Source organism: Ceratotherium simum, chromosome 1 (assembly GCF_057802395.1).
Source record: "Ceratotherium simum simum isolate JZ-2026a chromosome 1, ASM5780239v1, whole genome shotgun sequence".
Lineage (NCBI taxonomy): Eukaryota > Metazoa > Chordata > Mammalia > Perissodactyla > Rhinocerotidae > Ceratotherium > Ceratotherium simum.
The window spans coordinates 50296644-50322076 of NC_141900.1; the positions used below are offsets into that span (position 1 = coordinate 50296644).

At 38.6% G+C, this 25433-nt stretch overlaps 1 protein-coding gene across 1 annotated transcript in view; it reads left to right on the forward strand.

The window, feature by feature from the left end:
* The window catches only part of LRRC72 (leucine rich repeat containing 72), an 83689-nt gene that overhangs the window by 24773 nt on the left and 33483 nt on the right, over positions 1–25433 (forward strand). The window contains exon 2 of the mRNA XM_087427691.1: positions 23772–23926. Within this exon, the coding sequence (XP_087283817.1) occupies positions 23820–23926 (107 nt within the window). The 5' untranslated portion in view covers positions 23772–23819. The remainder of the gene's footprint in view (positions 1–23771; positions 23927–25433) is intronic.

Sequence of the window (25433 nt, forward strand, 5' to 3'; positions counted from 1 at the left end):
AACAAGGAATCCTAAAATTTATATGGAACAACAAAAGACCCCGAATAGCTAAAGGAATCCTGAGAAAAAAGAACAAAGCTGGAGGTATCACACTCCCTGATTTCAAAATATACTACAAAGCTATAGTAACCAAAACAGCATGGTACTGGCACAAAAACAGACACACAGATCAATGGAATAGAATTGAAAGCCCAGAAATAAACCCACACATCTATGGACAGCTAATCTTTGACAAAGGAGCCAAGAACATACAATGGGGAAAAGAAAGTCTCTTCAACAAATGGTGTTGGGAAAACTGGACAGCCACATGCAAAAAAATGAAAGTAGACCCTTACCTTACACCATGCACAAAAATTAACTCCAAATGGATTGAAGACTTGAATGTAAGACCTGAAACTATGGAACTTCTAGAAGAAAACATAGGCAGTTTGCTCTTCCACATAGGTCTTAGCAATATCTTTTCAAACACCACATCTGACCGGGCAAGAGAAACAATAGAAAAAATAAACAAATGGGACTACATCAAACTAAAAAGCTTCTGCACAGCAAAGGAAACCATCAACAAAACGAAAAGACAACCTAACAATTGGGAGAAGATATTTGCAAACCATACATCTGATAAGGGCTTAATCTCCAAAATATATAAAGAACTCATGCATCGCAACAACAAAAAAACTACCAACCCAATTAAAATAGGGGCAAAAGACCTGAACAGACATTTCTCCAAAGAAGATATACAGATGGCCAACAGACACATGAAAAGATGTTCAAAATCACTAACTATCAGGGAAATGCAAATCAAAACTACAATGAGATATCACCTCACGCCCGTCAGAATGGCTATAATTAACAAGACAGGAAACAATATGTGTTGGAGAGGATGTGGAGAAAAGGGAACTCTCATACACTGCTGGTGGGAGTGCAAACTGGTGCAGCCGCTATGGAAAACAGTATGGAGATTCCTCAAAAAATCAACGATAGAACTACCATATGATCCAGCTATTCCACTGCTGGGTATTTATCCAAAGAACTTGAAAACACCAATTTGCAAAGATACATGCACCCCTGTGTTCATTGCAGCGTTATTCACAATAGCCAAGACTTGGAAGCAACCTAAGTGCCCATCAAGGGACGAATGGATAAAGAAGCTGTGGTATATATACACAATGGAATACTACTCAGCCATAAGAAACGATGAAATCCAGGCATTTGTGACAACATGGATGGACATTGAGGGTATAATGCAAAGTGAAATAAGTCAGAGGGAGAAGGTCAAATACCGTATGATTTCCTTCATTAAGTAGTAGATAATAACAACAATAAACAAACACATAGGGACAGACAGTGGATTGGTGGTTACCAGAGGGGAAGGGGGGAGGGAGGAGGGTGAAAGGGATAATTCGGCACATGTGTGTGGTGATGGGTTGTAATTAGTATTTTGGTGGTGAACATGATGTAGTCCATGCAGAAATAGAAGTACAATGATGTACACCTGAAATTTTTACAGTGTTATAAACCAATGTTACTGCAATAAACAAAAAATTAAAATAAAATAAAATAAAATAAAATAAAATAAAATAAAATAAAATAAAATAATGCCTGTAACATAGAACAGTGTAAACAAATATTTTTGGGTAAATAAACCTCTTGTGAGAAGCGAGAATAAGAGGAAAGAAGAGAGCAAAGAGTAACGTTATCATTTATCATAATGACTATGCTAACTTACTATTCATTATTTTAAAAATCACCAAGTATTAAATTCCCATAGTCAAATGATTCACCAACTATGTTGGAATGATGCTGTCACTACTTCCTCAAATTGCTCCAGAAGGCTTACCCTAATTAAGATCAAGTACAAGTCTTTTCATAGACTATGCCCAATATCACATACTTAACCACAAAGAGCCAGGTCAGCCCTAAAATTTAAAAAATGAAAAAAGGAGGGGCAAAGAAGATGGCCTTGCCATCTGAGATTTTGATCTCAATACACAGGGTAATATTTCATGCTCCTGCACCTGGATGGGAAGTCTTAATCATTTATATTGATCTGGATTTTCCCTAAAATCATCTATAAATTTAATGCAACCCAAGCCAAAATTCCAGTTGGACTTTTTTCTCCATAAAAGTATTTCTATTCTAATTTCATCAAGTTTTTAATTTCCGCAGGTCACTAAATTTTACCCCAAAAGTCTTTGTCATTTGTTAAACAGCCATATTAGCTTAGGAAAATGCCCAAGACCCCTGAAATCCATTTGTGGATTTGCAGGAAATAAAACCATTTGAGGAGAACCACCACGCAGTCATGAGAGAGTCCATGGGGTCTTGTCCTCTTCTACTCTGAGGCCACCCTCAGAGTGTAGCCATGGATACTCCATGTATTGGGATCTTCCACCTTCACTAGGCCCCAGGACCCTCCCAGCTACCCTCTGGGCCTTGTGAGCAGTTAGAGAGAGCCACCAAGGGGGGCCAGGCAGAGGCTGCTCTCTGATCATGGACCAGGGTCTGGGCTGCATGGGGACAGCATTCCGCCATCATGCAGTTTGAATGCAGCAGGGAAGCCTTATGTTACTCATGATGACAAGTAATGTCATATGGTGACAGATAAGAAAATAGAAGAAGTCGTCAGAACAGGAGGGGTTCAGCCTTCCTGGCCTTACTTACTTGGCTCTGCACTCTGGGTGTTGGTCCTCATTCATGGCCAGAAAGAAAAGGTGGCCTCTTGAATAGAGTGACATGGGGTTCAAAGGTAACACACTGCCAGATTACCCCTGGCCGCTCACCTCCCCAGGCCAAGAGCTGAGTCTCATTCTTGTGTGTATCTCCAGCATCAGCCACCTTCCTAGAATGTGATAGAGGTTCCTGAACTTCTCCCAAAGGCAGTTAAACAGAAACCAGGTCGGGATGATCTGACTGAAGGCTGGTCAATCCCCAACAGAAGCTCCAAAAGGGACCCTTGAGTCTCTTGGGCCCCTTTGAGCTTTTCCTTCTAGTGCGAGACCTGCCATGGACCTGAGCTCTGTCCAGCATTTACCTGGGTGGACTGGTAGGCAAAGGGTGCCTGTTAACCCTGAAAAAATGAGGAACCCAGGTGAGCACACCTGGCCCAGGTATGCCTGACATCACCCTGGAGCTGGGCTGGACAGCTGGCCTCCCTGCATGAAGCTGAGACAGAGGAGCCCACAGCCGCTGGCCTGTGGGATCCACCCCCATCCTCTGGGCAGCATAGACCTCCTGGACATTCCTTTCCTTCAGCTGGCCTGTTTGACCCTACCTTTACACATTGTGGTGACTTACCACCATCCCCTGAGACTCCTCTTTCACATCCCAAATTCTGCTCTCCTCACACTGTGGACAATTTGCCTGGAATCTTTCCAGTCCTGTTTTGGGCATTTATAGGTTTACACGAACACTCTCTTTATAATCTGTAGATGGTGCTGACTCAGTTCTTACAGCAAACATTGCATGATAAAGTAAACATCTTTCCTCATCAGTCAACATGACCCTATTGCATCATTATTATATAGCTGCTTAATTTCCACAGGACAGATGATTCATAAATCCTTTCTCCTCTATGGTTATTCCCCAGTTTTCTCCTGTTAGAGACAACACTGCAATCCTGTGGTTTCTGTTTCTTTTTTTTTTTTTTTTGTATATGTTTTTTATTTCTATGGTTTTTGTTTATTTTTTCCCCCAGATCAGCACACACTATAGAGTATAACATCATGGGAGCCAGTTCACAGGGGGGTGGGTCTTGCCTGTCCCTCTTACCAGCTGTGTGACCCTGGATCAGTTACTTAACTCTCTATGCCTCAGTCTTCTCATCTGTATAATAAGCCTGCTGTGGAAATCTTGCAGGTAATACAGCAACACAAAAGGTTCATTGCCACTCTAAGTTGCTTTCTGGTGGCAAGAGCAAGGCAACTATGATAGAGATTGATCAGCAGTATCATGACATTATCTCTTAAAAAGCAACTATTCTATCTTAAATTCGTTTCTGGCAAAACAGGTTCATTTTTTTTTTTTTTTGGTCTGAGGAAGATCAGCAGTGCTAATCCTCCTCTTTTTGCTGAGGAAGACCGGCTCTGAACTAACATCTATTGCCAATCCTCCTCCTTTTTTTTTTTCCCCCCCAAAGCGCCAGTAGATAGTTGTATGTCATAGTTGCACATCCTTCTAGTTGCTGTATGTGGGACGCGGCCTCAGTATGGCCGGAGAAGAGGTGCGTTGGTGTGCGCCCGGGATCCGAACCCGGGCCGCCAGCAGTGGAGCGCCCACACTTAACCACCAAGCCACAGGGCCGGCCCCAGGTTCTTCTTTTTATATTTTCAATTGATAAGTACCACCACACAGTTTAAAAAGTTAAAATGTCATTTGAAATTGCTAGTCCCTGTTTCTGTAACTTGAGATACTGCTGATGGGATGGGGGAATAGTTATATGTATTTTTTAATTATGAAAATCACACTTATTAGCTGTATATACTACAGCGACAGCGTGCATGCACCATCACAGCTTTCTATTCTGACAACTCCCATTTTTTTTTCCCGTGAGTGGAAAAATGTCATAGCTTTTTTTTTTTTACTTTGTACATAGCTATTTGCCTATCAACTTGCTTCTTTAAATAGACTGCTGTAAAAATTGCATCTAAGCAAGCTTTTAACTCTTGATAGAAGAGACTGTGCTGGGTGAGCAGTCAGATGGGTGTCAGAGCCCGAGCTGGCTGAAGAAGGCATCAGGAAGGCATACATGGAGTAGGTCCATTTTGGGGCCTCAGAGTCTCAGCACATTGCTGGAGCAGCCCCATGGGATGGGGTGAGAGGACAACTAGGTGCAGTGTCAGAGTTCAAGCCAGGGGAGGAGTGTGTCCTCGTGGAAGGAGGGCAGTCCAGCGGGTGGTGAAGGAGCTCTAGCACGGGGAGGAGGGCATCCATGTGGGGCTACAGGCAAATAGGTGTGGACTGTCAGCCTCCAAGCTGAGTGAGGGGAGAGTCCACCTGGCAGGGCCACCTGGCGTAGCACATCAGAGTGGACCTTGATTGTCTACCAATGATAGCAATACCACTCCCTTGCCAGTGACTGATTTTAGGTGGGCACGTGACTCTGTTCTGGCCAAGGATACGTAAAGGAAAGCATTCGGGGAAAGGTTTCAGAAAAAGTTGCCACTCTCATAAGGTGACAATGGAAAATAGGCCCTCTTCTTCCTCTCAATAATGACATGTCAGAATATGAAACCTGGAACTGCTACTGCTGTCTTGTGGTGGGGGAAGACAAACTGAAAAGAAAGACAACTTAGAGGAATGGAGGATTTAAAACTAGCAGAGATCTAGAGCTCTGGCCCTGACTGCATGGAGCCTAGAACTGCTCTCCCTCTGGACTTCTTGTTAATGGAGGCAAGACATTTCTTTACTGTTTTACAAGTAGATCTTAGTGTCATGATATTATAGTAAAAACATCCCAACTGATAACAATTCCTTTATTTCAAAGTTAGCACCAATCACTGCCAATGAGTCTGCTGGTGGTTCTGTGCATGATGAATCAGAGGGACTTAAACTCTGGGTTATTGGAAGCAACAGCCAGGATCATTTATAGATAAACAATATAAGATCCAGAGCTTAGAAGCTGTCCCAGGAAAAAGCCATAGTCAGACTTTATTATTTCCCAATGGGTCTCTCCTATGTGGAACTCCAGACAAGAGCCTCAGGGTCATTCCACCAGTTAAATGAAGCTTCTAAAATGTTCTTAATTAGTACAAAGTGTGAACTTGTTATGTTACCATAGCTATGTGATCCATATCTAAGTAACAAAATGAAAAGTTAATAAAAAGTAGTTTATTCAAATAAGAACAGTATATGAAAAAAATGAGGTGGGAGGAAAAAATAGCTGTAGGGTAAGAAGAAATTAAGCTATGGAAGCTAGGATTTCTTAGCAAAGAAACTGTCAAGTTTATGAATCCAATAATATTCTTAGTAAATTTTCTTGTCAAGGGACTTCCGACAGGCAATTCTTGAAATTTTAGAGAAAAGGAAACCAAAAAATACCAAGAGATCGTGTGAAAGAACAGAATAATTTTGATAGTAGAAATCATTTTCAGCATGGGCCACACCAAGATAAACAGTTACGGGAATGCACATGTGATACTTCGAGTCATTAATTTGTAAATGACAAAGATCGGAAATAAGGGATTTTCTTTACCCAAAGGACATCCTAGTTACTAAAGCTATGATACAAAATATAACAAAAGTCAACAAAAGGAAATTGAAAGGAATGTATGTAATTATACCAAAGACAGGATGCATGACATTTTTCACCACCTAGTATCACAATAGGTAGATGGATTAACTAACTATACAATCTGACTTAGAAAATACGGAAAAGATTACTTAAAATAATGTCATATAAAGGGCTTAGTTAAATTCCTTTCATTGAACGGTATTCACACTTTAGTGACAGTATTTTAAAAATTTATGAGTAAAAGTAGGAATGCAGTAAAATATTTTTAGACCACCTACATGTAGCATACATTAAATTACACAACACATTCCTTTTAGTAAATGCACTTTTTATTAACATTCATTCCAGTCACTGATAGAAACTGCAAATAGGGTTATGATATTTAATTAATTCACAAAATGCAGCTGTACTTCAAGCTCTTGGCAGCTGTTCAATAATTTTAATGTAATTTTTAGAGAGAAAAAGAGAAAACAATTCTACCAGAAATAATTTCAAATTTTCCTGTTAGTTCTTAATTTTGGGGGGTAGGGAAGGGAGGTCAATAGAGGCAAATTCTGGGCAAGTGTTACAGTAAAAATTAGGATCAGTGTGGGCAGGATACAGACCCAAGAAATGACATGTATACATGAAAATGTCATGATATTATGAGGTACATCATCAAGATAATATTAACACATCAACTGACTTGGTCAGACTCTTGATTTAAAGTAGAGAAATCTAATGCAAACCAGCTTAAACCATAAGGGAGGTATGTTGACTTGCATAACCAAACTGCAGTGAAAGCAGGTGTGGAGCTAGCTAGAAGCAAGCACTCAAATACTATTAGACTTGATCTTCTCCCACTCTGTATGTTACTTTTATTTTCTTCTACTGTAGATCCACTTTCTAAGTAGAAAGAAACATGGCTGATGGCAGCTTCTAGGCTTATACACTGACAACTTAATGAAAAGATAATGAAAAGATTCTAGGGAAAGATTCAGATTGGTCTGGCTTGTGTGATTGATCTATAGTTGTGGCTAGTGTTGTGAGGCCCGTTAAGTTTAGATCTCCACCTTGAGACCAAAAACTGTGGCCAGGGAGGTGGGTTATGCAGACTCTGTTCTAACTCATTATATGAATGAGGTAGAAAAATGAATACTCAATAATAAAAGTTGGATAAATTCTAATTAGCATTAATTAGAAAAAGGGTAGCAAGAATCTGTAAAAAAATCATCCGGTTATAAAGATAACTAGTAGAATGAAAGAAAGTATTGCAAATCATATATCTGACAAAGGTCTAGTATTCAGAATATATAAAGAACACTTACAACTCAACAACCAAAAAACAAACAAAAGTTAAAAATGGGCAAAAGTCTTGAATAGACATTTCTCCAAGAAAGATATACAAATGGACAACAAACACATGAAAAGACGCTCAACGTCATTAGTCATTAGGGAAATGCAAATTGAAATTATAATGAGTGTTGATGAGGAGTAGAGAAATTCACACTCTCATACATTACTGGTGGGAGTAAAATGGTGCAGCCGCTGTAGAAAACAGTTTAGTGGCTCCTCAAAAAGTTAAACATAGAATTACCATACGACCCAGTAATTCAACTCTTACACATATACCTAAAAGAATTGAAAACAACTGTTCAAAGACTTGCAAATAAATGTACATAGTAGCACTATTCTCGAGCCAAAAGGTAGAAACAACCCAAGCATCCATAAATTGATGAATGGGTAAATAAAATATGATATATCTATACAATGGAATATTATTCAGTCTTAAAAAGAAATGAATTACTGATACATGCTAAAACATGTATAAACCTCAAAAACCCTCTGCTAAGTGAAAGAAGCTAGACATAAAAGGTCACATATTGAATGATTCCATTTATATGAAATATCTAAAGTAGGTAAATCCACAGACATAGAAAGTAGATTAGTGGTTGCCAGGGGCTGGGGGATGGGAGGGGAGGGGAAAGACTACCTAATGGGTATGGAGTCTCCTTTGAAGGTGATGAAAGTGTTTTGGAACTAGACAGAGGTTATGGTTGAACAACATTGTAAGTGTACTAGATGCTACTGAATTGTATACTTTAAAATGGTTAATTTTTATGTTATGTGAATTTCACCTCAATAAAATTTTTTTTTAAAGATCATCAGCATATAAACTTTAAGACTCTGTTATTCTCTAGACAGAAAAACTGTAGGCCTTCAAAAAGAATTTTAATGCTTTTAAATATAAATACTACATGACAGGTAATATTCTAATTTCTTAATATTTGATTTTCTTCATAGGAGTGATTTTTAGGAAGGTGATGTCTTCCTTATCCCACTACAGAGTATGCTTTATGTCTCTTGAGATTTTTTTTCCCATGTTCATGGTATTGGACCATCACTAGCCTTCTATACCTGTTATATATTCTCTCATCCTAAAAGGAATATTTAAGTCACATAGTTATATACTTACTAAATAAAAGGCCATTAATTTCAATTCTAATAAAGGCAACCAAATAGCATGGGTTTCGCTGAGTAATACTGAGGTGACAGTTAGTGTTAGCTATTCCAACTCACGTACGACTGTCCTTTCATTTGTTTTCTTCTCCCCACTCCCTTCCCTTGCTACCTGCATCCATCTAAACTCTTGGATGCCATTGAAAGAAACCCTAATCAAACTAGTAGAAGTAAAAAGGAGAATTTGAGAAAAAACTGTAGGGAAGGCAGAACCTCAGTGGTGACTGGAGTCAGGCACTCTAAGCCTGCAGGTCTCTCTCTCTCTATCTCCCAATTTGGCCACTCTGTGTGCTGGCTTTGTACTCTCAGCCCAGCTCCTTTACATGGCTGGAAACATGCCTGGCAGCACTCTGTTTATATCATAGCGTATTTTAATTGCCTCCTCTTCACCCCATTGGTAAGGGAGGGATTCCCACCCCAGGCTTATGGGGATGACCGAATTCATGACACCTGACACTGGAGAGAAGAGATTGGCAGCAGTTTGTTCGTCACCCATGCTCACAGCCCGGGGGAGGAGGACACTGCCTGCCATGCAGGACCACACACGGGTTGTACCCTGAACAGAGTGAACAACAGGGGCTGTAGGAGGCAGGCTTTGTAGTAATAAGAGGGTGGGGTGCCTTGGTTCCCACACAAGGACGTGATTGGATTGTTTGAATAATTCTGCAGGCTGGCAGGGAACTGAAACCTGCTATTCAGAGATAAGCAGCAATTGTATTTGGTCTGTTTGATAAGGAAGGTTGCTTGACTAGGGGACCTTATCTGTGGGAGCAGAGTAGGAAGGAGACCTTACAGTTAGGTCATTTGAGGCCCTCCCAGTTTCAGATATTAAGGCAGCATGCAATATTAATTTTAGGTCTTATACCACATGGCTTCACTACAAGGAAAGGACTCCTCCTTTCCCCTTAGTTCCAACTTGAAACATCGAGGAGGAATTACTCTGCTTAACCTGGCTTGGATCCCACGCCTACCCTTAATACCAGGAGTTTAGAGAGCTATGATTATCAGCCTCACTGGGCCACAGGACTGGGGATGAAGCAATGCTCCCAAAGGACATCTCTTCTCAAAAGATGAGGGTGATCAAAAGGCAACATAATTCCTAATCACAATTTGTTCCTTCCCTTTGCTTCTCCTTCCTTTCTCTCTCACCTGTTTCTCTATGTTTCTTTTCTCCTCTCTTTTCTTCACCCTGTCTCTTCTTCTTTTCTCTTTTCCCCCCCTTTTTCTCTTTCTCTTCCTTCTCCTCCTTTTTGTTCTAGTCTCTATCTCTCACTCTCTTTCCCTTATCCGCCCTCCCATTTTGAATAGTCCATGCCTGCAAAAGCCACCCACAGCCATCCTCTAGACAAGTGGTGATCAAATGGCCTTCAGCTTGATTTCTGCTTCTTACTGCCTTATCCAGATCACTAGGCAAAGGGTAAAGAAGTGGGAAGACCTAACTTTGTTGTTAGTCTATCTTTCCTATCCAAATTTATGGAAAATTGCCAAGCTTCTTGGAAAGGGTATCCCAATTGTGAAAACAAATTTTCTTTCTTTTTTATAATCTAAAATGAATTCATGAAATGAAAATTATTTTCTTAAACTTTAGAACCATTAAACTTGCAATGCAAAACCTCTCAGTGCCTTTGTACTTTTTCTGAAAAAGATTTATTCCTAACTACTTTCCAACATGTAGCGCCTCTAATTAAAATGATTTTTGAACCTTTCTCTCCTATTTGCTTTGTGTGAAAAGGTGGTAATGAAAGCATCATTAATAAGAACGTAGCAGCTGCATAAAGGCCATAAAAAGCACACAGTCTATATGGTCAATAAGAGAGTTTGGGATTATGTACGAAGATGATTGAAACACTCTAAGCAAATAATAGTAACGTGTCTTTAATGATTCATTTGAACGCAAGCCAATATCAAGCAGAACCAAATACAATTAAAGCATGTTTAAAGCTATGGCCACTCATGCTATTTGCTTCCTAACTCCCCTTCCTTGAAGAATGTCTTGTGCATATCTCCTAGTCCCTTTCAGAATGTGTGGTTTATGGTATGGACTCAGTCAATTTCAGTGCCTGCCCGACTGAATGAATGAATAAATGAAGGATGTCAGGTCATCTAAAATAGCTTCCTCCTGCAGTGAGAAGAGCACTTTAAATGGCTTGATGGCCCAAGTCTAGCCGCACATGGTAACACATGGCCTCTTCAGGCTTCCTGGAGCTAGTTTAGGAATCTTTCACTGCCACTGTAGTGTGTATAGATAAGAGCAACAAAGAATCTGTCTCCAAGAATCCTGGATGCCACCGCTAACAGCAATCTTCTGCAAAACCAATCCAGGCCAGAAAGGAAAATGACTTCCAAGCTGAGTCCTCCTTCTGAAATTTATCTAAAAACTTATAGGACATGGAGAAGAAAATCCCAGCAGTTTCAGATGCTTGAGTTAGAATCTCAGAGAAACCCACATGTTGATAGAGGTAAAACTGAGCCCCAAGATAACACCCCAAATTTGACAAAATAATAGTGCTTTACACTGTCCCATTGGTTTTTTTCTTTTAAATATATAGCACATTTGAAAAAGTTTTTATAAGAAAATGAGAGAAATATTTATTGACTTGGCAATAGTATTCATTCTGGCAAATGAAGTTTTTTTGAGTCAACACTCAGATTAAGTTGTAGTTTAATAAAAATCCTTTTAAATTTATCCTCCAACTAAATTACTGTCTATTATGATAAAAGAGTTGAATTTATTCTTACATTTAAACATGTGGCTGCAGGTAGATAACATTCCAAGAGTAAATCTGCCTTTCCAGATTTAAATATTAATCTGGAAATTATCAGAATGGGAATTTTGTCAAATTTTTACTACATATGATGATAGGGACAAGAATTCTTCTGAGAAGGAATGAGTTTGACCAGAGAAATGTACCTTTTTGGTCTTCTATGTGTTTTTAATTTAAATTTATATATATACATATGCATAGTATATATATAATACATAATAATATACATATATATGTATAATTAGTTATCTGTTGCTGCACGGCAAATTACCTCAAAACTTAGCAGCTTAAAACAATAAACATTTATTATCTTCGTTTCTGAGTGTCAGAAATCTGGATGTTGCTCAGCTGTGTGCCTCTGGCTCAGAGTCTTCCACGAGGCTACAATCCAGGCTCGGGCTATAGTCATCTCAAGGCTCCACTGGGGGGACCTACTTCCAAGCTGACTCAATGGCCATTGGCAGGCCTCAGGTCCTCTACGGCTGTTGGCCAGAGGCATCAATATTTTGCCCTATGCGCCTTCCTATAGGTCAGCTCACAACATGGCCACTCGGAGCAGGCCAGAGAACAAGAGAGAAGGTGCCCACGACAGAAGCCACAGCCTTTTTGTACCCTACTCTCAGAAGTGATATCCCATCTTTCTGCCATATTCTATTCATTACAAGTGAGTCCATAAGTCCAGCCCACATGCAAAACAAGGAAATAGATTACACAATAATGTGAAAACCAGAAACAGGCATTGTGGAGTTTGCCTACTATATGCATGTGTGTGTATGTGTATTCATATTCATATACATGTATACACACACATATATTTATGTGTGTATATGCATATGTATGTAAATATACATACACATGTATACATACCAACACATTTAGATATAGAGAGAATTTATGCCTTAAATGCCTGATTGTTATATCATATGTATGATAAAATGCAGCATTCCTGCTAGCATTAACAAGACTTCTCTGCCAGCTTAGGATAAACTCCTCTTTATCAATATTTCATCAAGTCTAAATTGAGCAAAGTGAGGGAAAGATTAGTAATTTCAATAACATCACACAATGAAATCCTATATTGGAAATTAAATTTTATGACTTGCATGACTATTCTACCAAGTGTCATCTCTAATTTCAGGCAAGAGGTCTTTTTTCCTAGGCTCTGTGATTTAGAGGGCCCTGCTCAGGTCTTCCTCTGGACTAATTCCCCACCACTCCTGCCCACTCCACAGTGAGCCAAGTGGATGGATCCACCTGGAGTTCTTGCCCCTTCATCTTTTTCATGCTCTATACCTAGCACCCTGATGGGCATGTACTCCCCTAGGCCCAAGGGATAGTCAAAGGGTAGCTATTTGGGAGGAGGGACAGAGCTTAGACATGGGGACCCACTGTTCTTGGGAGAAAATGTAAAATCACACTGAAGCAAACACAAGTTTGAAATTGAAAATTATATGATTTGTTTAAGCTGGGGTTTTGTCTAGAGGTTTCTAGCTTTTCCAGACAGTATAGGAATGTTTCCAAACCTGAACCACTTCCAAATCCCTTCCCATGCAGGTAGGTATTTGGGGGATTGTGTGTGAATTTTGAGAGAAAACAAGGTATGTAAGGAAGACGTGGAATTGGCTGCCTTCCTGAGAGAGTTTAATAAATACTACATGTGGGCAATGTTCCTTCAGAACCCTGATAGCAAAGTGTGCCATGGGGTTGGGGAGAGACGGATGCTTCCTCTTTTAGCTTAGAACCCATCACCACTCTAATAACTCAAAAAATGGCAATACTTAGAGTGACAACATTCTGGGTGTGGATCCTGGAGATCAGTGAAAGGGTACTTTGGAGACAGAGAAATGAAATTTATTTCAACAGTCTGAAGAGCAACAGGCATTAGCCAGGGAGAGGAGAGCAAAGGAAGACAGCTTTGCAGGATGCTACAAGATGACTTGAGGCAACTCATTGGTGACTTCAAGAAATATCTGGGAAACTCTTTACAGATCTAGCTTGTAGGGCTTCAGTCATTGGTATTTGCACATTAAAAATTAATCAATTAATGTGAAACAATTCACAGAAAAAATACAAATGACCGACTTCATTAAATAAACACAAATGAAAACATTGAGATAAAAATGTTCTCCAATTAGATTGGCAAAATTCAACATGATTGATAACATCCTATAGAGAAAGGGACACTCTTATACATGATTCATTAATAAGATCAAGGAATTTCAGCTAATGGAATACTAACCCAGCAGCACAGACATGTATTCCACCATTGTTTATCATGGCAAAAAACTGGACAACATAAATGTCCATCAATAGGGTAATGAGTAAATAAACCATAAGATACATTACAATGGAACATAATGCAATAATCCAATTGAAAAGCTGACTTTAAAAAAGATGGAAGTTCATGAGATGGTAAGGAGAAATATGAAAGCTGAAGAACAAATTATATGGATGCATTCCATTTAAAAAAATAAAAACCTACACAAGCTGAAGCAAAAGTTAGCCAGCCACAGTTTCATAGATGCTGGCAGAAGATACGAGACTTTTGGGTCGGAGACTAAGGACAGTTTATTACTCACAGTAACAGCATAGCCAGAATATCAGTATTTGTACCAATTCCCTTAGCCACAATTCCCAGAGGGCAATTTGAAGCAGTCCAGGTGATGTGGCCACATACAGTAGGTTGTGTTATAGCAGAGGAACCCCAAACTTAGGGAACTCAAATCTTTTATATTGGGCAGTAAGCATGCCTGACTTTATTACAAGGGAGAGAGACATTATAGTTATCATGCTGCACAGTAAGAAAAAACAAAAACAAAAAACATACCCTTTGCTCTGGAGATAGACACTATCTCTATCTTCCAAGGCTGTTCACTATACAAATATCCTTTAAAATATAGTCTTGAACAAAGAGAGTCTGTATCTCTTCTCATAAGACATGCAGTAATATGAAAGACTCACGGAGAATTCCATGAATTCCCAACATTCTATTGTAATTTTCATTTTGTGTAAACAAGCAAAAAACCATAGCCATCAATTAAAATGGTATGCTATTTCACCTAAACTTATAACAATGAAAATGTGGATGCTCTGGTCATCAAGTGTCATAAAAACATATTTTTTTTTATACATATAAGAATATGAGAGGGTATAGCTCAGGAGTGGAGAGCATTTGACTGCATATAAGAATATGATTTGACTGTGGCTGACACATTGCTCATTCTATGCAATAGAAACTGGCCAATAATGATTATTTTATCTAATAAGTATTTTTTACTCACTTAGAAAAATAACTCCCAGACTGATCACTGAAATTGTTCAAGACAAAATTAGGAAGAGAATTTTTTTAAATTAGGTAGCTTTAATGCTAGCCATCACATGCATATTTTTTTTTCTCACACATTTTCCACCGGAAAATAGTTCTTAAAAAACAATTACATGTCAACATCTCAACAAGAATCTTTTACTCTGTGAACAATACATACTATCTATCTAGGAGAGTGTAATTAAATAATAGATTTTTTTGAGCTAAACTTCCAACTTCTTCATTTTACTGTAGAAGAAACTGAGGCCCAGAGACATTAAGCGACTCGAAGGTGGCCAACAACTAGTTAATGTCATAGCTGAGACTAAACTACACATGCCCTGACTTGGAGCAAAGGCTCTTTCTTCTTCTTCAAACCCACACTCACGATATGATAGAGCTTTCAAACTGGGGTATGCATATCCCTGCAGGCAATGGCAGCATGCCAGGGAGGTAAAGCCACAAGATAAACACAGGGTGTCTTGCTTCAGTGTAAGTATTTACTCAAAGATTTGAGGGGAGTTGGAGAAATCACTTTATTTTTATATTAAAACAAGATTGATTGTAAAGCAGAATTTACATTTTACATGAATTTTTAAAATTTCAGGCTGGATTCCTCAGGCTATCATCCCACCACATGGAGGTAAAAATTCTCTCTGTTCACTCTGCTAGAGACACTTCTTTTGTAAAAATTTCATACCACCAATGCAAAGAAGTCTAGGAAAGACCTTTCACCCAAGAAGTGCGTTCACTAACCTGCATCTTTCACATTCCATAATTAAATTTATATCATTTTAGTCCTCTTGATAAGTTAAATTGTAAATTTTTCTTGAAGAGGGAACATACTAAGAGTTATAATAAGTGGGTTTCTGCGTTCCTTTCCTAAGAACAGAGCTGGTTTTTAAAAAATTTATTTTTCTCTTCTTAATCAGTGTCAAGTAAAAAGATTTAAAAAATAAATCAACGGGGTCGGCCCCGTGGCTTAGCGGTTAAGTGCTCGAGCTCCGCTACTGGCGGCCCTGGTTCCAATCCCGGGCGCGCACCAACGCACCACTTCTCCGGCCATGCTGAGGCCAAGTCCCACATACAGCAACTAGAAGGATGTGCAGCTATGACATACGACTATCTACTGCGGCTTTGGGGAAAAAAAGGAGGAGGATTGGCAATAGATGTTAGCTCAGAGCTGGTCTTCCTCAGCAAAAAGAGAGGAGGATTAGCATGGATGTTAGCTCAGGGCTGATCTTCCTCACACACACAAAAAATAAAAATAAATAAATAAATCAAGGGTAAAACTTTTAAATTTGTTTTTAGTAGAAATTAACTAGTAAGTAGTTTACTTCTGTAAGATGCTCTCTAAAAGAATTTTGCATACAGTACTAAAACTCATATTTGTGTAATGTATAAAATTGAATTAGTAGTATGCACTTCCATTTTTCCATGTACATATTCATGAATGATATCTGAAGTGCTATAACATATATTAACAGCAAAAATGGGAGACAAGAGGCCAGTAAATTCTTTTATACATTTTCTCAGTGGATCGTTCCTCTCAACTGATTTTTATTTCTAGGATAAAAACCATTTAAACAATAGTTCTCAGATGATTACTCCCTCCATGATAACTTGGAGGACTTTTACCTACCCACCTCCACCAGGCCCAAATACTTTTTAGAAGTACTAAAATATTATGTGTTTGATTTCTCCACTGAGACATTTTTTAATGCTCTGTTCTAACATCAGCATTTTTTAAATACAACTAGCATGACCCATTTTAAAAAGCTACTTTTAATTCCTAGATTTCAAGTTCAAATCTGGACTCAAGAAACCAATTCATTCCGACTGAATTGACATTTACTGAATGCAGTGTGTTAGGCCCTGGCAAAAGATAGTCATGGCACACGCAGAATCTTGCCTCCAAATTAACTGGTTGACAAAACAGAAAAATAAAATCAATCCAACACGGAGTTCGGGTGTGGACAGTTCTAGTACGAGGAGGTTAATGGCAACTAACCAAACACGTATAAATAAGATCATAAGATAACCTATGCAAGAGGTTCCAACAGAACTAGAGGAGCCATCAATTAAAAAAGAAAAAAAATCTTCAAGATTGGAAGAGACTGGCCAAATAGTGACTCAACTTACCCATTTTCTGCCAGAGGAAGGGCTTCTCAACTACTGAACCAATATGCACTTATTCTTGGCCAGTAAGGTCAGCAAAGAGTTCCATTTTTCTGTGCATCTGGAATCTTGGTGCTCCTCAATACCACTGCCCCCATCTCCACCCCAGGACTGGGTCTAGGGTGAGGCAAGTGAGGCACCGGCCTTACTACAAAAATTTAAGGGGCACTCAAAACTTAGCAATCAAAATAAATAATTTATGCAATACTTTTTTTTTTAAGAAAATCAAAATTAATGCAAAAGCATCCATGATGAACAAAATGTCAAAATCTCAAATAAAGACAGGATCAGCAGCGCTGAATTTTTCCCTTTGGCCTCAAGCTCCACCAGGATTCTGCAGGGCACTGCTTCACCCCCACCCTCTACATATGGCCCCTGGTCACCAGACACATCTAATTTTCAGAAACCTAAATATTCCGACATTTAGATCTCAAATCAATGAAATTATTATTACAGGGTGACTGCCGTTGGGGTCCTCTGACCCAATCTGGCATAGCTGATGACACTGTCTCTGGCATTCACAGCCCTCCACACCCGGTGCAGGGGAAACGCCAGTGTGTCTGAGGGACGACGCGGTGGGTGCTGCAGGGCCACCCACGCAAACGTCACAGAAGTCAGGGGTTAGCTTCAAATCTTAGCTGGTTTGGATTGGCTTTTAGTGGGCGAGATTGCGGTAACGGCTGGTAACAGAACAATGAGCCGCGGGCCATGCTGGGTCGACGACAGGCGCCGCTGGCCGCCCCAGTGTCCTGATGACCTGGGACCCGAACCATTTGCCCCGCGCCGTCCGACATGCGAAGGGCCCAGCGAGGGCGCCGAAAGCTGCCATGGACATCAGCCACAGGGTAAGCGGCCCCCTTCCCCAGGCCGCGGTCCCTGCCCGAAAGCCCAGCCCGCTGAGGGTCGGGCCGGAAGGCGTGGAACAGGAGCGGACCCCAGATCCTCCACTGGGGCTGGAGGCCAGAAATCTCTTGGATGGGGTTTAGGGCTGATCCACACTGGCAGACTTATATGGACCTTTTCCCACTTACCATCTGCTGCATATATAGCTAGGGCAGTTTAGAGATGAGGTAATAAAGCCATAAATTTGGAGTCTTGACTCAGGACAGATATATATAACCCTGAAGTGTTGTTCCCCTAAAGTGCAAATTGACACATTGAGGAGGAAATGTTCTTTGATAAACAATACAAGCAGAGTTGAGGGCAGTTAAGATAATGGCTTAAAGAATACTTGAGTGGGGGAAAATGTCAGAATTGTGCGGAATAGGAGCTAGCAAAGTGTTCTAGAGTTCTCCGACTTGTCTGGAAGGGCTTGGGGCTGCGATGATTAACGGCGGCTGAGAGTGCTGTAATGAACTGAAAGCTATTCACACCAAGTCCTAACTAACCTGTGAGCGTGCGTGTTGTGTGTAAGTATAGGAATTTATCTATCATTACAGTACATAAATCGTCAAAGAGCGGATTTCTTTTTCTATAGACTTGAATACAGACTTCATTTTTCTGGGATTTAATAATCCCACAATTTTCAAGTATTTTTTTCTGTTTTATCTAGATTCTAAGGCATCCATCCGGCAGTGGAGGGAGATGCTGCTAACCTCCCTTGGGTGCTAGAACTGTCCACACCACAACTCCGTGTTGATTGTTTTTGTTTTCCTATTTTGTCAACCAGTTAATTTGAAATCTCACTTTTCCCCCTCATTAGGCAGCTGAAATTGCTGCCCAAATTCAACACCGTTTTTGAGGAATATCCTCTACCACCCTAGGCAACACTGCAGATTCAGATTCTACCTTCTTGAAATTTGCTCCCTCCCCTTGTCCTTTCATTTCTCCTCCTAGCTTTATAACCATCCCTCCCGTCTCCTTTCCCAGCTTGGTTCCTCTTCCCCTTTCTAAATGTAGACACTTCACAATGATCTTACCTGGGTCAGACTCTCTCCTCTGCCCCAACCTGACTCACCAGGCTGTACATCTCCACCCTGACACCTCTGGTGAGATCTGCTCTCCCACTGGCAGCTTCTGGTGGGCGCCTTGACCCGTATGTTACACCAGCATTTCAATTTCAGCATTTCTCAGATGAATTCATCTTTCCTTCCAGTCACCTTTCTCATCATCACGTTATCACATTACCATCATCACCCGTGACTTTGCTTGCCCTTGTTGCCTGCCTCCAGTTTCTCGCCAGTTCCCAACAATTCTTTCTACACACCCCATGTCATATCTGTTCACTGCTCATTTCCACTTGCCGCTATCCCAGGGCAGGCTCATCAGCTCTTGCTCTGATTTTCCAGAGGCAGTCTTGCTTCCTGTCTGCAATTCTCTCTGCACCTCAGGCCATCATACACATTGCTGCTGGAGTCAGCTTCCTGAGGCCTCACTTTGTCACACTTTTTCTCCAGTTTAAAAATCCTGTGATACCTATTCCCCAGAATTGAGTAAAATGCTGAACCAACCACTAGTTATTAAGCCCATTCTTTTAGAGTACCGACAAACCAGGGCACCAAAAGAAAAAGAGGAAAAACCTCTTTAAAATAACTTGATGTTGGACATAGTTTAAAAGCATTGATGTAGCTGTCATGGGAAAAACCAGAACTTTGTTGGACTTTCTTGCACTGATTTTACCATGTAGTTAGTATATACATGTGCACATATATGTATATATCATATAAAATTAAATTAATTTTAAATTACAGATTACACAAAATATGTGCTTTTGAGTTAGAGTTCTCAGGGCCTATAAAAGTTTTGTTTGCATATTGATTAAGTGCACTCTTCTAAGCCTAAATTTCAAAGTTAGCACAAATAATATGACTCCAATTCACCTTTCTTAATTTATCTTTCACAATTGCCTTCTAGATGCTTTTCACTGCAGCCATAGGCTGTACAGCCTACACACCTCACACTTTCTCCCCATCCCTTCTCTTTTGTGTACTCACTCCCCTCTGACTAAAACATCCATCCATCTGTCAATATTCTGTTTCTAATTTCTCCCCACCCTTTCGGGCCCAGCCCAACTGTCAATCCGGCCCTGAAATCTTCTCAGAGTTTCCAGGCTGACAGTAACTTCTTCTTCCTCCAAATTCACCAGAGCATATTTTCCATTTTTTCTCATAGCCCTTAACACTTGCAACCTTCTTTTATAGCATCGTATGTCCGTTACTTCTCCTACTGAAAGGTTTGCTCGTAGAGAGCAGGCACCTTACCTCATTCATTGATACATTTACTAGCTATTCACAGACTAAACTAGTCACAGCCTAAACTCAGCACTCAGTAGTGTGTGGCTCAATAAATGGCTAAATGATCTGTTTGGACCTACTATTTAAAAAATGTTCATCATATATACACAATGGAATACTACTCAGCCAAAAGAAACGATGAAATCCAGGCATTTGTGACAACATGGATGGACATTGAGGGTATTATGCAAAGTGAAATAAGTTAGAGGGAGAAGGTCAAATACCGTATGATTTCCTTCATTAAGTAGTAGATAATAACAACAATAAACAAACACATAGAGACAGAGATTGGATTGGTGGTTACCAGAGGGGAATGGGGGAGGGAGGAGGGTCAAGGGGATAATTCGGCATATGTGTGTGGTGATGGGTTGTAATTAGTATTTGGGTGGTGAACATGATTTAATCCATGCAGAAATAGAAGTATAATGGTGTACACCTGAAATTTATACAATGTTATAAACCAATGTTACTGCAATAAACAAAAAATTTAAAAAAAAAAGATAACATTAAGGTTACATTAAAGTTAGATAGCGTTAACTATTGTTATATTTTTGTCAGATTTTTGCAAAGGAAAATAACCCATTCTATGTTCTTGAACTAGAGATAGAACTCTATTTTAATAAACACCTCATAAAATTTAATTCAATATAGCAAATATGTTCCCATATCCCATCAGTGTCTTTTTGTTAATCTCTTGAATACTGATTCTTATTTAACTAATGCTTTCATGTCTCTTTGATTTTAACAAGCTGTTCAATAAAGTTGTACTTTTATTATCGCAAAAAAAAAGTGTGATAATAAAAAATAAAAAAATAAATAAAATAAAATTGAAGACTGATGTTCCATTCAAAAAATAAATAAATAAATAAAAATAAAAAATGTTCATCGTAAAGAATGCTGTTTTGTGCAGCTGCTATAGAAAATGGTATGGTGATTCCTCAAAAAAAATTAAAAAAACATAGAATTACCATATGATCCAGCAATTTCACTTCTGAGTATACACTCAAATGAAGTGAAAGCAGGAACTCAGATGTTTGTACACCCATGTTCATAGCAGTCTTATTCACAAAATGCAAAAGGTAGAAGCAACCCAAGTGTCTATCAATGGATAAATGGAAAAACTAAATGTGATATATACATACAATGAAATATTATTCAGCCCTAAAAACAAAGGAAATTCTGACACACACTGTGACATGGATGATTCTTGAAGACATTATGCTAAGTGAAATAAGCTAGTCACAAAAGGACAAATATTGTATGATTCCATTTATATGAGTTATTTAGAATAGTCAAAATCATAGAGACAGAAAGTGGAAGGGTGGTTGCCAGGGGCTGGGGAGAGGAGGAAGTGGGGAGTTAGTGTTTGATGGGTAGAGTTTCATTTGGGGAAGATGAAATAGTTCTGGAAATGGATGGTGGTGCTGGTTGCACGACAATGTGAATGTGCTTAATGCCACAGAACTGTCCAGTTAAAATAGTACGTTCTATATTATGTGTATTTTACCACAATTAAAAAAACAGTTCAGAGAAAGAATAGTTGTGCTTCTTTAGAAGAAAGGAATATGCTTCTAGTGAAGTTGTGTGTTGATTGGGAACTGGAACTGCTCCACCACAGACTCACTGAAACTCGAAACTTCTTGGCACGTTTTTGTCTTCTTTGGCACTTTAACGTTAATACTTTTTACCAGCTTCACACGAAATTTTTGGTTGGAAAGAAGCATACCATTATATAAAATTGTATATATAAATAATTAATTACACCAGTGATTTACATAGTATGCTGATAGTTTCAATTTCCCATTTCATCTCTTAATTTTCCAAATTTGATTTAAATCCTTAAATATTCATTCTATGGCTAAAATTTTCAAAATGTGTATTAATTTCTGATCACTAAAGTAATATATGCTTATTATATAATATTCAAACATTATTAAAAAATGTATTCCTTCAAAGGTGAAAGTCCCCCAGCATCTCAAGTGATAACTTTTGTTAACAATTTGGAGTGTGTGCATATGTATGTCATTGGCAGTAAAAATAGTTACATTTACTCATATCATACTGCCAATGGCATTTTTACTTAAAAATATGTTTTGGATATCTTTATATGTACAGATATCCATCTCTCTATGTTTTTAAGCTACCACACAGTATTTTGTTATCAAATTACATCCTAATTTAACCCATATTCCAATTAATGGGGCATATTTCATAACTACAGACAAGGTATGCTAAAATAAGCAGTGATATTCACATTTTGTGTGTGTGTGTATGTACAAGTTTATTTCTGAGTGCTAGATGTGAAATGGCAGGATCAAGTTAAAAGCATATTTATAATTTTAACAGATAGCTGCAAAATTTTAATTCTACTTTGGCTGGCCTTTAACATCCCAAACACTTTGACAAAGTTGTGGTTGATTGTGTATAGTAGAAGCTGATGTTTAGATGTTTATGTTAAAATACCCAGACACAGATGCCTAAGCTTCCAAGCCCCAGATTCGGCTTGCTTATCAGGGTCACAAAATACCCTGATGAAATGTCTATACCTGAGCCAATGAATTCTCCAAGCCCCAAGATTCAGCTTGTGTAGCAGGGTAACCAAGGAAGTTTGGGATATAAATTAGCAGCTGCTCTCCATCCCTAGGATATCTGCCTTCCTCACTTCTTTAGATATTTGTTCATCCCATTAAATCTAACTCTTCACTAAATAACAAAACCATTGTTAAAATTTCATAAATCACTCACTGACAGTACAACCTCACTATCCACAACAAATCCCAGCTAAAATTTGGTGATTGTTTTGACTCTGATAATTACAATGTTTGTCAGATTCCAGAAGTGCAACAATTATACTTTCCACTTTTGTTGTGTCTTGTTAGCTTTATCTTTCATGGTAAATTATAGATTCGCTTTAATTTTTCCATATCATCTTAGGCCATGTGGCCTAGAACTGTTATTTTGTAATTTAGCAAAGGAGCTTAAGAAGAAAAAGCAAAGCACTTAAATAACTGTTGTTGGATTTATATTTTCAAAACAAAGCCTGTGGGAATAAAAATTGCTTCTTCTCCACCAAAAATTCCGATGGTGCAAGTACGTTAGTAACTCATGAAAAAATGAAGACACTGTTTGTCTGCAAAGAAAGTGAAATGATATTTACTTACTCACTCATTCATTTGCCTGACATTTATTGAGAACTTACAAGGTGCCAAGCACCTGGATGATAACATACGTCATATCCTACTCTCTCCACTTCCAACCTGGATACTGAGTGTCTTCTGTAAATATGGAAAATCCACCACATATGAAATCTTTGTGTTTGAAAGAACATTTAAAAATATATAAAGACCAAATTACTCTGGTAATTGAATTGAAAACTTGGTTTTGGTGTATATGTATACATATACATTTTTTTCTTTTTGATTAAAAATTATTTATACATGTGTGCCCAGTATTAAGGATAATGAAATTCAACCACATATTAAATAATATATAATTGTAGTGTTGGAATTTATCAGTTTAGAGTGGTTACCTTCATATTCACCTTTCTTTTGATCTTTTCGTAGACATTATTGTTATTGACTGCAAATGTCTCAGTATTTTTGCTCAGTGGAATGTGGCTTGACAGATTAATTCTATGTTATCAGGCAGTTGAAGATCAACTCAAGATATGTGGCCACAAGAGGGATGCTGATGTCTTTGAGCTGTTCCTTTCTCAAAAGTAAGTGTACTCTATGTAAGAAATAGAAGAGCATCGTATTATGTTTCATAGATTCAAATGTTCTTTTCCATTGTTTTCCCCTTTGAGGATGGAGAGGCCAGTACCACACTTTAATTACTTTACCACTCGTTGGCGTCACCAGTTTCTATTGGAGAGGCAGGATATTGAAATGGATAAAACAAAGATTATGGAGCCAGGCTGAGTTTGAATCCCAGCTCTGTCTCTTCTGGTTAGGTGATCTTGGGCTTGTCATAAACCTCTGTGATAGGGTTCTCAGGTTTAGCAAATAAAAATATAGAATGTCCAGTTACATGTGAATTCAGAGAAACAAATGAATATAATTATTTTTTTAGTATAAGTACATCCCACACCACATTGGGACATTTGCTGTTTCTCAGAAATTCACATGTAACTGGGTATCCTGTATTTTATCTGGCAACCCTGCGATAACAGTACGACCTGCTTCACAGGGTTGTTGTGAAGATTAGGTGAGTTAGTCGAGGGAAGGGGAGGGCCTGGTATACAGTAAGCACTCAATGAGCATTAATACAGTCAATATTATTACTATTATTAGAGAATAAGGATTCATTATACCCTTCTGCTATAATAATAACAACCCCTGCTATACTATAACCCCCAGCTAACAACCCCTATACTAATTTTACTGATAGGTAGGAAAACCTCTCCCTTACACAACAACCCCCTTTGATTCCACTCAACTCCCCAAGGTGGCAGACAGCAAAGTGGGTTCTTCTGCTGCAGAGCAGTCACGGGGCCTGAGATAGAACTCAGATGTAAGAGGAAGTTATGGGTTGGGTTGGACTTTGACATCACAGTTTTCACTGACCAAGAAGTGACACCTATGCGGCCACAGTTTGCATTTTAATAACAATTCTTCTTTCCTACTCTTCTTTCCCTCACTTCATGCATTTTAATCTCTGTGAATTCTATGTATTATTTTAAAATAGGCTTGACATATTCCTACTCATATGTCATCTTTGGAACTCAGCTACTTTTTAAAGAAAATGTCCTACTTTACCAATGAAGTTAATCACTTTATCTCTGGTGATTTGAGGAAATCATTTATTAATAAACATATCTCTTTTGTTATATATAAATATGTATTTTTAGTTTATTAGTGCAGAGAAAAATATTCATTTTTGTAATGGCCCTGAATCTCTTGGTAGTAAGAAAATAAATAGCTGGTCAATTTAAGATTTTTAAAAATACATATTTTAGAATGGAACAGGTATGGTGGATAATTCTGACACTCTTAAGATCATGTTTTGAAGCTTTCCATAGATCAGTTAGTTTTACAATAATGATAAATATTTTATGTGGTCAAAAGATTGCATCTCTAAGCCTTTCATGATTTTAACAACTGTATGTTATTGATCACAAAGGTAAGTAGGGAACAATAAGAAAAGTTTTAAAACACTGGAACAAATCAGAAATATCGATCCTCTGAGAGTGGGTAATTAGTGGTCTTCTCAACTAAAGGATAACA